Source organism: Thamnophis sirtalis, unplaced genomic scaffold, assembly GCF_051295495.1.
Source record: "Thamnophis sirtalis isolate CommonGarterSnake01/CBP01778 unplaced genomic scaffold, rThaSir2_p1.2 scaffold_9, whole genome shotgun sequence".
In the NCBI taxonomy this organism is placed as follows: Eukaryota; Metazoa; Chordata; class Lepidosauria; order Squamata; family Natricidae; genus Thamnophis; species Thamnophis sirtalis.
In genome coordinates this window covers 13,779,923-13,792,978 of record NW_028261389.1, presented here as the reverse complement: position 1 = coordinate 13,792,978, position 13,056 = coordinate 13,779,923, and the positions used below count along the sequence as shown (strand labels likewise).

General features: G+C 43.1%; 1 protein-coding gene across 9 annotated transcripts in view; it reads left to right on the top strand.

Annotated features, from left to right (window-relative positions):
* The window catches only part of CALD1 (caldesmon 1), a 220,412-nt gene extending 209,622 nt beyond the window's left edge, over nucleotides 1-10,790 (top strand). For 4 of the 9 annotated variants that reach the window (XM_087722848.1, XM_087722851.1, XM_087722847.1 and 1 more), the window contains 5 exons: nucleotides 1,076-1,171; nucleotides 3,213-3,337; nucleotides 4,162-4,242; nucleotides 5,457-5,490; nucleotides 7,823-10,790. In XM_087722848.1, the coding sequence (XP_087578974.1) occupies nucleotides 1,076-1,171; nucleotides 3,213-3,337; nucleotides 4,162-4,242; nucleotides 5,457-5,490; nucleotides 7,823-7,831 (345 nt within the window). In that variant the 3' untranslated portion in view covers nucleotides 7,832-10,790. The remainder of the gene's footprint in view (nucleotides 1-1,075; nucleotides 1,172-3,212; nucleotides 3,338-4,161; nucleotides 4,243-5,456; nucleotides 5,491-7,822) is intronic. The other 5 variants (XM_087722852.1, XM_087722854.1, XM_087722853.1 and 2 more) reach the window with 3 other exon arrangements.
* Nucleotides 10,791-13,056: the final 2,266 nt, after the last annotated feature.

The window sequence follows — 13,056 nt, the reverse complement described above, 5'->3', positions numbered from 1 at the left end:
GTTTTTCGCAAAAATGGACACGCAGAAGGTTTGGGAGGCCTGCAAAGTGCTCCTGGGGGCTGGGGAGGGCAAAAACCTTTTTTTTTAATTTACCTTTTAAAATTTTTGGTGTGTCTTATACTCCGGTGTGTCTTATAGTCCGAAAAATACAGTATATGAATCTATTGCTATTGCTATCCTTCAGAGTCTTCTGCCTTTGTGACTGCCTCTGCAATTCCCAGGTCAATCAAGGCAAGGGAAATGCAAATCACATAAGGAAGACCTGAGGTATTAATATAGTGTGAATGCAGATTCTGAACTTCAAACAAGAATGGAAGAGTTCCATAGTTTAGCCTTCTGAAAGACTTTTTTTTTTTACTCTGTCTCTGAAATGATATTTCATAGAGAAATTGCTCTAAGTTTGTGAAACAAAGCTTTGTCCAACTTTGGCACAAAGACCTCTGGTAAGCTTTTGAACGATAGGATGCAACCCTGCTGAATGTTGATTGTTCTTGTTATTTTAATACAAGCTCTGGACAATCTAATTTCTAGTATCACAGGGCTTCTCACGGAAATGCTGAAACGTTGTGAGATTTAAGACAGTCACTTGACATCTCCTAAGATTAAGGTGCTTTGCTTCAGGCTTCAGCTATACTGAGCTGAGGTGGCGCAGTGGTTAGGGTGCAGTACTGCAGGCCACTTCAGCTGACTGTTATCTGCAGTTCAGCGGTTCTAATCTCACTGGCTCAAGGTTGACTTCCATCCTTCCGAGGGGGGTGAAATGAGGACCCAGACTGTGGGGGCAATATGCTGACTCTGTAAACCGCTTAGAGAGGGCTGAAAGCCCTATGAAGCGGTATATAAGTCTAACTGCTATTGCTATTGCTAAAACGGAGCTCGGGAGCCCGTTTTTGATGGCAGAAGCACCACTGGCTGATCCTTCACTGTTTGCAGGGTGGCTTCGCGGGCCGGATCAAAGTACCACATGGACCGGATCCGGCCCCTAGGCCTTGAGTTGGACACCTCTGCTATAGTGCATCCCTGTTAATTCTAACTATGAAGTTTCCAATTCTGTTTACAAACAAATGTTCTGCAGGAAACAGCTGGGTTGAAGGTTGGAGTCTCCAGTCGCATCAATGAATGGTTAACTAAGACCCCAGAAAGCAACAAATTGGCTGCTTCCAAACCATCGGTGAGTATTTGCTCCTCTGTTTTCAGTAGTGTTGTCATCTGCCCTGCAATAAAGATAGATGTTTAATCATTTTAACAGGAAGGAAGGAAGGAAGAACTTCAGTGCTGTTTTGGTAGGCATTACTGGCTTTGAATTTTGAGATGCCCATCCACAGAGGCTGACCCTCATTTCAGTAGCTGTTTGTCCTTGCCATCATCACTGGTTGATTGCCCAGGCAGTTGGGAGAGGAACAGGGGTGAAATGCTACTGGTTTGGGCTGGTTCACCCGAACCGGTAGTAAAAAAATGCTTAACAAAATTTTAAAAAGTTCCAACGATCAGCTATGCTGCTCGATGGTAGGAATATTTTTTTTACTTTTTTTTTAGTATTTGGGGTCCATTTTTGCTCCCAGGAGAATTCCCTGAGGCCAGCTAGGCAAAAAACGGAGGGGGGGGAGTGCTATGAAAGGAAAAGAAAGAAAGAAAGAAAGAAAGAAAGAAGGAAAGAAAGAAGAAAGAGAGAGAGGGGAGAGAGAGAGAGAGAGAAAGATAGAAAGGAAGGAAGGAAGGAAGGAAGGAAGGAAGGAAGGAAGGAAGGAAGGAAGGAAGGAAGGAAGGAGGAAGGGAAAAAAGAGAGGGAGGAAGGACCACAAATCTGGCTATAGATGCAGCTTCAGAGGATACCTTGAAAGAGCACAGCAATCCAGGGCTGGAAGGGACCTGGAGGTCATCTAGTCCAGCCCCCTGCTCCAGCAGGACATTGTTAAAATGAGCTTCTGTCTTTTGACACCCCCAGTCACATGACTACATAGCATGCCCACCCAGTCACATGACCCCCACCAAGCCATGCCCACAGGACCGACAGGAAAAAAAGTTCGATTTCACCACTGGAGAGGAGTTCAGGGTTTTAGTCTAGCGCTGTGCTAGACCAGAACAGATGAGAAGCCAGCACACCATGGATAATGCAGGATTTGGTGTATATTTGAACCAATTAATGAACTCTACCATTTGTAAAGGATAAAAACTAGAAGGTTGTCCCTGTTTTGAGTTACCAAGGACATCCATACTCAACCTGATGTTCTCCAGAGGTGAACATCAGGGGTTTCAAACTCATGGTAGATCTGGCCTGCGGGGCCAGCCTGAAAACAGCAAAGGACCAGCCCACAGTGCCTCTGCCAGGGAAAAGAGAGCTTGGGAGGCCCCCGTTTTTGGCTTCGACGGCCTCCTGTAGCACTCTGCCAGTGAAAATGAGCCGCATTTTTCCTGGGCAGAGTGCTGCAGGAGGCCCTCGTGGGCTAGCATAACAACTAAAAAACAAAAACAAAAGAAATGTTTCCCCGTTTGCATTTGAGCATGTAAGATGGGACAGGATAGGAGAAAAGGAAAGAGGAAAGATAAAGAAAAAGAAGAAAAGATGGGAAGAGAGCAAGGAAAGAAAAATAAGGAAAGAGGGGAAGGGAGAAGAAAGGAGAATGAGGAGGGAAGGAAAAAGAAGGAAAGGAAGGAAAAAGAAGAAAAAGGAGGAAGGAAGGAAGAAGAGAGATTATAATGGAGGAAGGGAGAGTCCGAGGGAAGTCCTATCTTAGCACTTGGCCACCACAGGTGCCCCCGACACGAATGATGCCCAGCTGGCCACCCCCACCCTGGCCACGCCTACCCCTTAAGTCAAACACAACCCTGATGCTTGCCTTAATGAAATCAAGTTTTACATCCCTGGCTTAGACCATCGTTTCTATAATTTGCAACCAAATGGAAATTGCAACTGAGGTAGACAGAATTTGAAAGAAATGCCTGAAAATGGTCAGCTGATTACTGATGGCACCAAAGTAGCGGTTTAGATAGTTGTGGTATGCTTTCAATGTCCTGTTTCTACATCTTCTCTATCTTAGAGCTAGCAACCAGATGTTCCATCAGCTCAGAGATAAATATGTTTCATATAAGGAGCCTGGACTATAGTAGAATTATTAGCTGGACTTATAGAATTGTGAGTGGACTATAGTAGAATTGTTCACAGAAGTGAGTTGGTACTAATCTGTCCTTTCTCTCCCTTCCTTCTTTCTCAGTCAACTGCTTTCTTCTCTTCCCTCTTTCACCACCATCTTCTTGGCTGGAATTCTATATATGCATATATATACATATCTCCGTTGTTCTGTTCTTCTTTTGGATTGGCTGTTTGCTTTTCAGTCAGGTAAATCAGTTTTGAAAGTCCTCTGCAGAACCATGAGCTTCCAGTTCCAGCACATTTATGTATGTCCAGTTAGCTGTGGACCTATTTTTGAAAGAAAGAAATTACCCTGTTTCCACGAAAATAAGACCTCCCTGGATAATAAACTCAATCAGGCTTTTGAGCGCATGGGCTAAAATAATGCCACCCCAAAAATATTGCAACACAGCAGCAGCCATGGGGTGACCATGCTCGCCGTCTCCTGCACCTCAAAAATAATAAGACTCCCCAAAAATAAGGCCAAGCGCTTATTTCAGGGGTCAAAAGAAAATAAGACCCTGTCTTATTTTCGGGAAAACATGGTATTTAAAAGTCTCATACTACTGCTTATGAATTAATCTTTGGGGAAGGTTTATTGAAATAACACGAATTTTGTTTACTCCTCAGTTATTTTTACTAGGTATATGTACTGATTTTACAGTGGTAGAGACTAACTTGATTCTGCACCTAATAATGACAGCAAGACTGTTGGTGGCGCAATTCTGGAAGAAGGAAGACTTGACTACAATCCAAGAATGGACATTGAAAGTCACAAACTTAGCCGAGATGGCTAAAATATCGGCATATCTTAAAGATCACTCAAATGAGAGAAATAAACGAGACTGGAAAAAATGGATTGACTATAAATAAATACGGGACCAAGAAATTCCAGTTAGCCTATGCTTAAGATCAGAAATGATTTAAATTGGTTAAAGTTAGTTTAGCATGAAATAACACAAATTTTAATTATATATTTTTAGACTGTTTTTGGTTTCAAATTCTTGCTTTGGTTTTTTGGGGGGAAATAGGACTTACGACCTGGAGATGTATCTGGCAAACGCAACCTTTGGGAAAAGCAGTCGGTTGAGAAGACCCCTTCTTCATCAAAGGTGACCATCCCATCTGTTATTCTATTTCATTTTGGGGAAGGGGGGTGTAATCTCTGAAGTCCCCTTCAATTGCACTGCTGAACTTCAGTGACATAATTGCCAAATCTAGAGGAATGATGTAGACTAGAGCCCAAACTATTTATTTATTTGTACTGTACCAGTGATGGGTTGCCAATTTTTTTGACAGTTTTGACATGCTCTAGATGGCCTCTTGAGATGGTCTCTTGAGGGAGGGGCTAAAGAGGCCATCTATGTCAAAACCTGAACAGCCCTCTCTCAACAGAAGGGGAGGGATATGGCATCATCTATCTCCACTCTACCACACAGTCCTTTCAGCAGTTCTAAGAAGGCTCCACACCCATTTACACCACTCAGGTGACCCTGAGGACAGAGATAAACCTCCAGGTGACCTTAACAACTTGCTAAAAGTGGGGGCGGAGCCTGGATGCCATGACGAGATGACGTGCGATCTCAAAGCTCTGAGATTGCACTTGATACTTTTATTGCTGGGGGGTTCTAATGGACCTAAATCATCCCGAAGAGATGGTGAACAGGAAGATTACATCTTGCTGATCTCGGGGATATCGCACAATCTCCGAGAAAAGCAGGTTTAAAGTCTTTGGCTGGCAGTAAAAATTCCAGTCTTTTAAGGCTGACAAAGTCAGGGCAATTTGAAAGAAAAGTTTTTTAACTGGTAAGAAACTTTTATTGTTTAAAGAAAAACGGACTGCCTAAATTTTTTTAAAACTAATTTAAATTAAAGAATAGAAGAACTTAGCGGCGATTTTGATCTTTCTAATGGTTTTGGACAGTGGTTATCTTACTTTTTAAATATTATTCACATGGATTGATTCTAAGTAAACCTTTTCAAACAACTTGCTAAAAGAATGCAAATGTCCAGCAAGAAATATAAACCCTTCTCCCCACCATCCATTCTGAGCCAAAGAAGTTTCTTGGATGAGAAGAGAAAAGTCTTCAAAGAAAAAACAGAAAGTCCAGTTGCCTCTTGGAGGGGGGGGAAGGGAAGCACCTTTGGAACAGTTTATGTTTTTGTAACCTTTTTTTTAAACTTCTCTCTCTCTCTCTCTCTCTCTCTCTCTCTCTCTCTCTCTCTCTCTCTCTCTCTCTCTCTCTCTCTCTCTCTCTCTCTCTCTCTCTCTCTCTCTCTCTCTCTCTCTCTCTCTCTCTCTCTCTTTCTCTCTTTTTTTAATCAGGTCACAGCAGCAGGAAGGAAGTTGGAGACTAATGGTAAGCAAAACTGAACGTTTCAGTGTTTGGGATCAGGCAAGGGGTCCAACCCTAAATTTTGGAATAATATTAATTGGATTGTCAGAGAGTCCCTCCACCACAGTGGCTTGTCCCTGATGGCAAATGGGGTTTATTTGTTTTTTTGAATCTATGAGAGGCAAACCACAGAACATTCATTTTCCTGGCTAGTTTCAAAGCCTCTGAGGATCTGAGCTACCTGTTGAATCAGAAGGGATATTCAGCCGGTTCGGACCAGTTCAAGCGAACCGGTAGCGGAGATTGCAGGTGGGTCAGTGGTGGGATTCAGCCAGTTCGCACCACTTCGGGACAACCGGTTGTTAACTTTCTGAGCAGTTTGGTGAACTGGTTGTTGGAAGAAATCATTAGGGCAAAGAACCGGTTGTTAAATGATTTGAATCCCACCCCTGCGGTGGGTGCTATGTCGTCCTATATAGCCATTTTTTAAAGCCAGGCACATGCTCAGAATACGTATGCGAGCAAAGCACATGCGTGAAAGGCCAGGCGCATGTGCGGAAGGTGCCCATGTGTGCAAAGCGAGTGTGCATGTGTGGTAGAAACAGTGGTAAAAATAAGTGAAACCCACTGCTGCATTGAAAATTGTTCAGAGGTGGGTTTCACATAATTTTACCCTCCGGTTCGCCGCACACTGAAAGTGTGAGTGTGCGTGGCTTGGATGTATGCACATGGCCTTCCACACATGCGCTTTGCTCTCGTATGCAGCTTGCACACATCCATGTGGCTTAGAAAATGTGGCTAAATAGGACGAGATAGAGCTGGGGCGGGTGGGCTGGTGGGCCACCCCCCACCCGCAGGTCGCCACTACTGGTTCGCCCAAACCAGTCCGAACTGGCTGAATACCACCACTGGTATTGTTCTTCCTAAGGTCCTCTTGACAACAGCACTCAATTGTCGCTGTATCTTCATCTCAGTTCCTCTTTTATGTTTTCCAAAGCATGCATGTTACTATCTTTTCTTTTTTGCCCTCCAACATTGGGGAAATTTGCCTGTGAATTGGCTCACCATCACATGAAACTATGATCGGCTTGGCCGATGAATAAACTTTCATTAGATAGTTTGCTCAACAAAACCCAAAGTCATAACCATGGTTTGCGTACAGCAATATCTAGGTCCATTTATAAACAAGCATCTAGCCAAGCTCTTTATGGCTTAATGTAAGATATATCATAGTTTTTCTGTTCACATTCCTGCCTGCTGTGTACAATTATTCTTATTTCCTTCCTGTTCCTTCTTGTCCAATTAAGCATCTCCAACTTGAGTAGGAATTCATGAATTGAAATCTTTTTAATGGTTCTCTGAAGGATCCATTTCTTTTCAGGCATTTTGCCAGTACTGAGACGTACTTATCCAAGAATAAGCTGATTCAAACCCAATTGTGCAGCTCGATGTACTAAAATATTGCATTCCCACATGAACCATCATCATCTTTTATCAACCCCATAATCCCTTGCGGGGTGGAGTCTGAGCAACTGGATGGAGCTAGAAGAGTGTTTACTGGCTGGATGCTCTTCCTGTCGCCATGCAGAGTTTTGTTCAGCAGATATATTCTCATTGTGCTCAGAGAGAGAAATACCCATATTTTTCGGAGTATAAGACGCACCGGAGTATAAGATGCAAGATTTTGAAGAGGCAAATTTAAAAAAAAAAAACATTTTTGTACTCTGCAGACCTCCCGTTTTTAAACAAAAAAAGGGCACACATAGCCTTTAGGAGGCTTATAGAGTGTTCCTGGGAGCTGAGAAGGTGCAAAAATGAGCAAAAAACGGTTCTTTCCTAAAGGCAATGCACGGCCATTTTTGCAAAGGGTTTCAGGAGGCCAAAAATGCTGTATTCAGTGTATAAGACACACCCAGATTTTCACCCTCTTTTTTGAACGAAAAAGGTACGTCTTACACTCCGAAAAATATGGTATCTGCCTCTACCTAGGATTGAACTCACAGCCTCCACACCACTCTGCTTTCCCACATGAACAAGGAGGTAAAATTTGAGCTGGGAGCAGTAAAAAGTATGGACCCATTAAAAAAAAACCTAGGAGTTTCACCAATTTGTCTTTTGAAAATAATATCAGTGGATACTATTTTAAAAGTGGTTAAGATTAAATCTATGGGAAATCGCTTCTAGATTGCGGGGAACGAGCAAGAAAGGCAGCTGGTATAAATCCTTAAAATTTGATCTTAGCATTGCAACCTAAATCAGCAAGTGCTTCGGCAAGTGGGGATTTTCCAGCTAAGCCCCAAATGTTGACATTTCTGGTGATTCGAGGCAATCCCACCACTTTTCTTCTTTCTTTCAGCAGGTTTGAGACAATTTGAAAAGGAGCCTTAAGGAAGCCACCAATTACGCTGGACCAACTCGGTTTTCAAAAACAGAAGTGCTAAAATTTGTCCTTTCCTTTTTATATATATTTATGTTTGTTTTTGTTGGTTTACTTGGGAGGGGGCGGGAGGGGTTGGCTACGTTATCCCAGTTTTTAAGGAAACCATGTATATTAGCACTGTATTTAATATTCAGTCTTAAAACATTTGTCTTAATAGTAGTGCCTTTGAACAAGAGCCTTATTCCTCAAAAAAAAAAGAAAACCATGCTGTGAAAGAGAGAGAGACTTCTACTGACAGAGTCTCAACAAACTATATGTCCAGGCAGGAGAAGAAGGGGACATCTACTGTGCACATCTTCCATTTGTGGGTCCTATCCCAAATAGATGAGGCCAACCCAGGCCTAGGATAGGAGGAACAGAGGCCGGATCATTCACAACAGTGGTGGGTTCCTCTCCCCGTCACTACCGGTATGCTGCACATGGGGCCGGGCATCCTGGTCGTGCATGCGTGCTGCGCATATATGTGCACTCCACTGCCCCTGCGACACCAAGCTGCTTGTCGAAGGTTGCGCAGGCGCCGCACGCTGTGTGCGCAGGCGCAGTTGGCCGGTTGCTTTAAAAACAGGCATGGAACGCGGGCGGGCGGGTGGACCAAATGAGCCACTGTATCGGTATGGTGGCCGCTTCTCCCGGCTACTACCGGTACACCCGTACCGGGCCGTACCAGCTGGAACCCACCTCTGATTCACAAGCAGAGCACCTGAATAGTGGGTCCTCAAGAGTCAAGGCAGAGTCAACCTCTTTGCTACTATTGACCTACTGTTGACTTGAGTGTAAGAAGGTTTGGTATAATTCCCTGTAGCCTATTGTGGTCTACAGAACACTTATATGATAGGTTCACCATCTTTGGTGACCCACCACCTTTGATGGCACCATGGCCTTCTCCCCCTTTGCTCTCCAACATCATGTCACAGATTGCCATGTGTGTTGTTGCTGGAGTGCCTAATCCACCACTTACCTTTTTGCTTAGATCATACCTGTAAGGGGAGGTCACCTTCTCCATCTTAAGGTCATGTGTAGAGCAAAGGAATCTTGCTTTCCATAAAAGGAAAGCAGGAGAGATGCAAGGAATTAGGTTCTGTGGATCGCACCCAAGTATCCTTCCTGTAGCTAAGTGGGATGAGCCCCATTTACACCCCCCCCCCCCTTTTCAGCACTTTAGAGTAAGGCATGGAAGAAACATGCTAAGTTGGCGATTTCCTTCCGTAAGAAGTCTATGACAAATTAGCATCATCAGTACAATTTTCATAGTTTTAAAAGTAGCCTCCCTTTGGTAAGTTATAGTTAATACCCTGAATTTGGACAATTGCAATCGGCTGTGGTACTGATAACGTTTCTCTCTCTCTTTTTGTTTGTATTTTTTAACAGTTTTAGAACATTTCGCTTTTTTAAAATATCATGTATAAGGCACTACTAATAATAGAAGGCTTTTAATACTTATTTACTTCATTTAGCTATAAACTTACATAAGTAGCCAATATCACAACTTTTTTTAAAAAAAAAATACACACCTTTTATATTAATATTCCATAATTGCCATTAGGGACAGGGCAAGAGAAGTATTAGATTTTTTTAAAAATAATAATAATAATAATAATAAGATGAGCGATTAAAATTATAGTTTTAAAGAGGGAAGGAAAAAAAAGTTTTAGGTCATAGGTCACATGTATAAAACGATATAGCTAATTTATATAGAACTACCATAATTACCACACAAGAAATACATGCACGCACGCTGTTGGTAATCCTTCTTTCCACCTTATTGCACACTGATTTTTGCTTTTTTATCAGGTCTGTATACACGTCTCATGTTCTCGCTTTAGAAAACCAAAAGGACACCGTCCTTCCTATTGCCATACAAGTCAGTGCACAAAGATAGTAGTAGCCCTCGGTCCTAGGAACACTAATCAAGGAGAGCCAAGGAGCACTTCCTTTAGCCCAGCTGGTACCTTCCAGGTGCATTGGGAGTCAAAGGAGTTGTAATCTCAACACATCTGGAACAGTGGTGAAATTCAAAAATTTTTACTACCCGTTCTGTGGGCGTGGCAGGGGAAGGATATTGCGAAATCTCCATTCCCACCCTACTCTGGGGCCAGCCAGATGTGGTATTTGACAGTTCTCCGAACTACTCAAAATTTCCGCTACCGGTTCTCCGGAATCTGTCAGAATCTGCTGAATTTCACCCCTGATCTGGAAATGGTCAAGTTGGGAAGGGCTTACTTGATGCTCTTCAACCTTCTCGATCCTTCCTCAAGGAGTCCAAAGATAGACATCCTTTGTCCTAGAGAACAAAGCGCTTGCTGAATTCCAGGCAATGTGGAAGAAGGCTTCATTTGAACCCGGAAGCCTCTCCAGAGAGGATAATGTACCGTGGGTCTCAGTCACTCCACCCCGAGTCTTTATTTTAACATCTGTATTATTTGAACTGTATATAGTTAAACTGCTAAGTTTGAATTTACAAACCACATGATGATTGGGGTTTTTTTTTTTAAAACACCATACGTAGGGGTGAGGTGAAGTGAGCTTGATTTAAAATTTATAGCCCACTCCAAATGTGAACCATCGCTTGAGAATGGTTAATTTCTGTATACAGGTTTACATTTTTATTGCATCTGTTTGTCCTTTTTAGTTGTTTCTTTTAAGGGGTTAAGATGGAGTAGCGGTATCCAAGCTCCATTGCTTTTGTGAATGATCAAGTTTACATAATGAATTTCACTGGAGCTTACAGGTGGGATCAGAATCATGGAAGACAAAGTCTTGGATCTGTTTGTGGTTTGGCTGTTTGTTTGTTTAAATACACTTTGGAATCCTTACATCTGAATAGCTACCATAAACCAGTAATGCTGAATTTGTAATTCACAATAAATGGAGTTTGTCTGCCAGATGGATGGATCGGTTTTGTTTCTCAACCAGGGCTTTTGTATGCGTTGGGCTCATGACATCACTTTTATATTGGTCTGGCATCTTCAGTTATTCTTTCTGACAAAACCAGCTCTTCAGGGCAATTACCGTATTTTTCGGAGTATAAGACGCACCTTTCCCCCTCAAAAAACAGGATGCAAATCTGGGTGCATCTTATACACTGAATGCAGCATTTTTAGCCTCATGAAACCCTGTCCCCTTTGCAAAACATGGCCATGCATAGCCTTTAGAAGGCTTCCAGAGTGCTCCTGGGGGCTGGGGAAGGTTAAATGAGTGAAAAACAGGCCGTTTTTTGCTCGTTTTTGCCCCCTCTGTCCCCAGGAGCACTCTATAAGCCTCCTAAAGGCTATGCATGCTCTTTTTTTGACAAAAAAACATCTGTTTTCACGAAAAAGGGGGGGGTTTGCTCATTTTTGACCCCCCCTAGCCCCGAGGAGCACTCTACAAACCTGAAAAACATGCACAGCTGTTTTTCTTAACAAAAAAAGGCCCATTTTCGTGAAAAACAGGCCATTTTGGGGAGGTCTGCAGAATGAAAAAGTTTTTTTTTTCATTTGCCTCTTCAAAATCTTGGTGCGTCTTATACTCCAGTGCGGTCTTATACTCTGAAAAATACGGTACTTTGCACTATTCATTCACTTTGTGTTCAAGCAAAGTCAGTGGGGGGAGCCAGGTTTGATGAATACCTGAATGACTCACGTAACAATGATGGCAAGGAAGATCGCCCAAAGGGACAAAATGGAAATTTTGCCCTCCGTTGTGATCGTAAGTCGAGAACTACCTATAGCCATGATGGGGAACTTACGGCGCAAGTGTTAGAGGTGACACGCAGATTCCTCTCTGTGGGCACACATGCCATCACCAGCTGCTCTTCTGGTTACATATGTGTTGTCCAACTGGTCTTCGCAGGCGCTGAAAAACGGCTGGAAAAATGCCCCCAAAACAGGCATGCGTGCACCAGCCAGCTGATCTTCAGGTTTCCAGTGCTCTGGCGCATGCGAAGACCAGCTGACCGGCAAGCACGTGCATGCAAGAAACCTGAAAACCAGCTGGCTGGCGTGTGCATGCACACCAGTGGTGGGTTCCGGCTCCTGTTGCAACCAGTATGCTGCAACAGGGCCAGGTGTCCACCATGTGCACACATGCGCATGCGTACCCATGCCCACAACTGTCCAGCTGCTCTGTGGAGCATCACGCAGGCAGTGTACGCTCCATGCGCTTGCGCAAATGTCTCGGTCAGCTCAAATAGAAGTAAGGAGAGCGGGCGGGTGGGTGGGCCCTCCAGAGCACCGTACCGGAACGGTACCTGGTGCTCCCAGGAGGCACCGGTACGCTCGTACCGGTTGTATCCCACCAATAATGCACACTGGTCAGCTGGTCTTTGGGTTTCTGGTGCTCGCACATGCATGTACATTCCGGTTTTGGTACTCAGTGCCGAAACATTTTGCCATCACTGACCTATACCTAAAAGGCCATTTATAAATGTAATTGTGTCATCATCTTGCTCTTCTTAGTAGAGTAATAGGAATTGTACAATTCTTTCTAAGCCATTTGAAGCTCTCTGTGGAGTAGACTGAATCACCCAGATAATACAAAAGTTCTGGCAATAATTATGAATAAATATCTGCAGTTGGTGCTTAGGTGGCCATTTGGTTTATCCTGATTTCTGAAATTGCATTGCCCATTAACTCAAGCTGCCCATTGATGACAACTTAATGATATTCATTTTAGAGTAGGAATGGAAGAGAGTGAAAATTCTTGCCCGAGACAGTGGGAATAGACAGGAGTCACAAGATTACAAACCAAGAAATGGTGTGATGAAAATGGTTGTCAGCTAAGAAGTAGAAAATAAAAAAAGGCTACCTGGAAGCTATCCATGGATGTTGTGACCTCTACATATGTTAAACATAAATGTAAAACTTGCTAGGTTTTAACAACCTGCAGGAATCAGGAAGAGATTTGGCACCACTGACTTTTTCTATTGGATTGATAAAATCCCAGTTTCCTCTTTTGAATTAAATGTGACTGTATTAGACCCAGCTGGCAGTTTGTGTTTGCCTATGGAGGGACTGAAATTAACATTAATCATTGTCCTTTCCAGTTCCTTCTTGCACCTTATTTTATTACTATTTAGGATTAAATCTAGGATTTACTCCCCCTAGAATCTGGTTCCAAAATTGAACTCTTCTAAGCAGTGGTGGGATTCAAATTTTTTTACTACCGGTTCT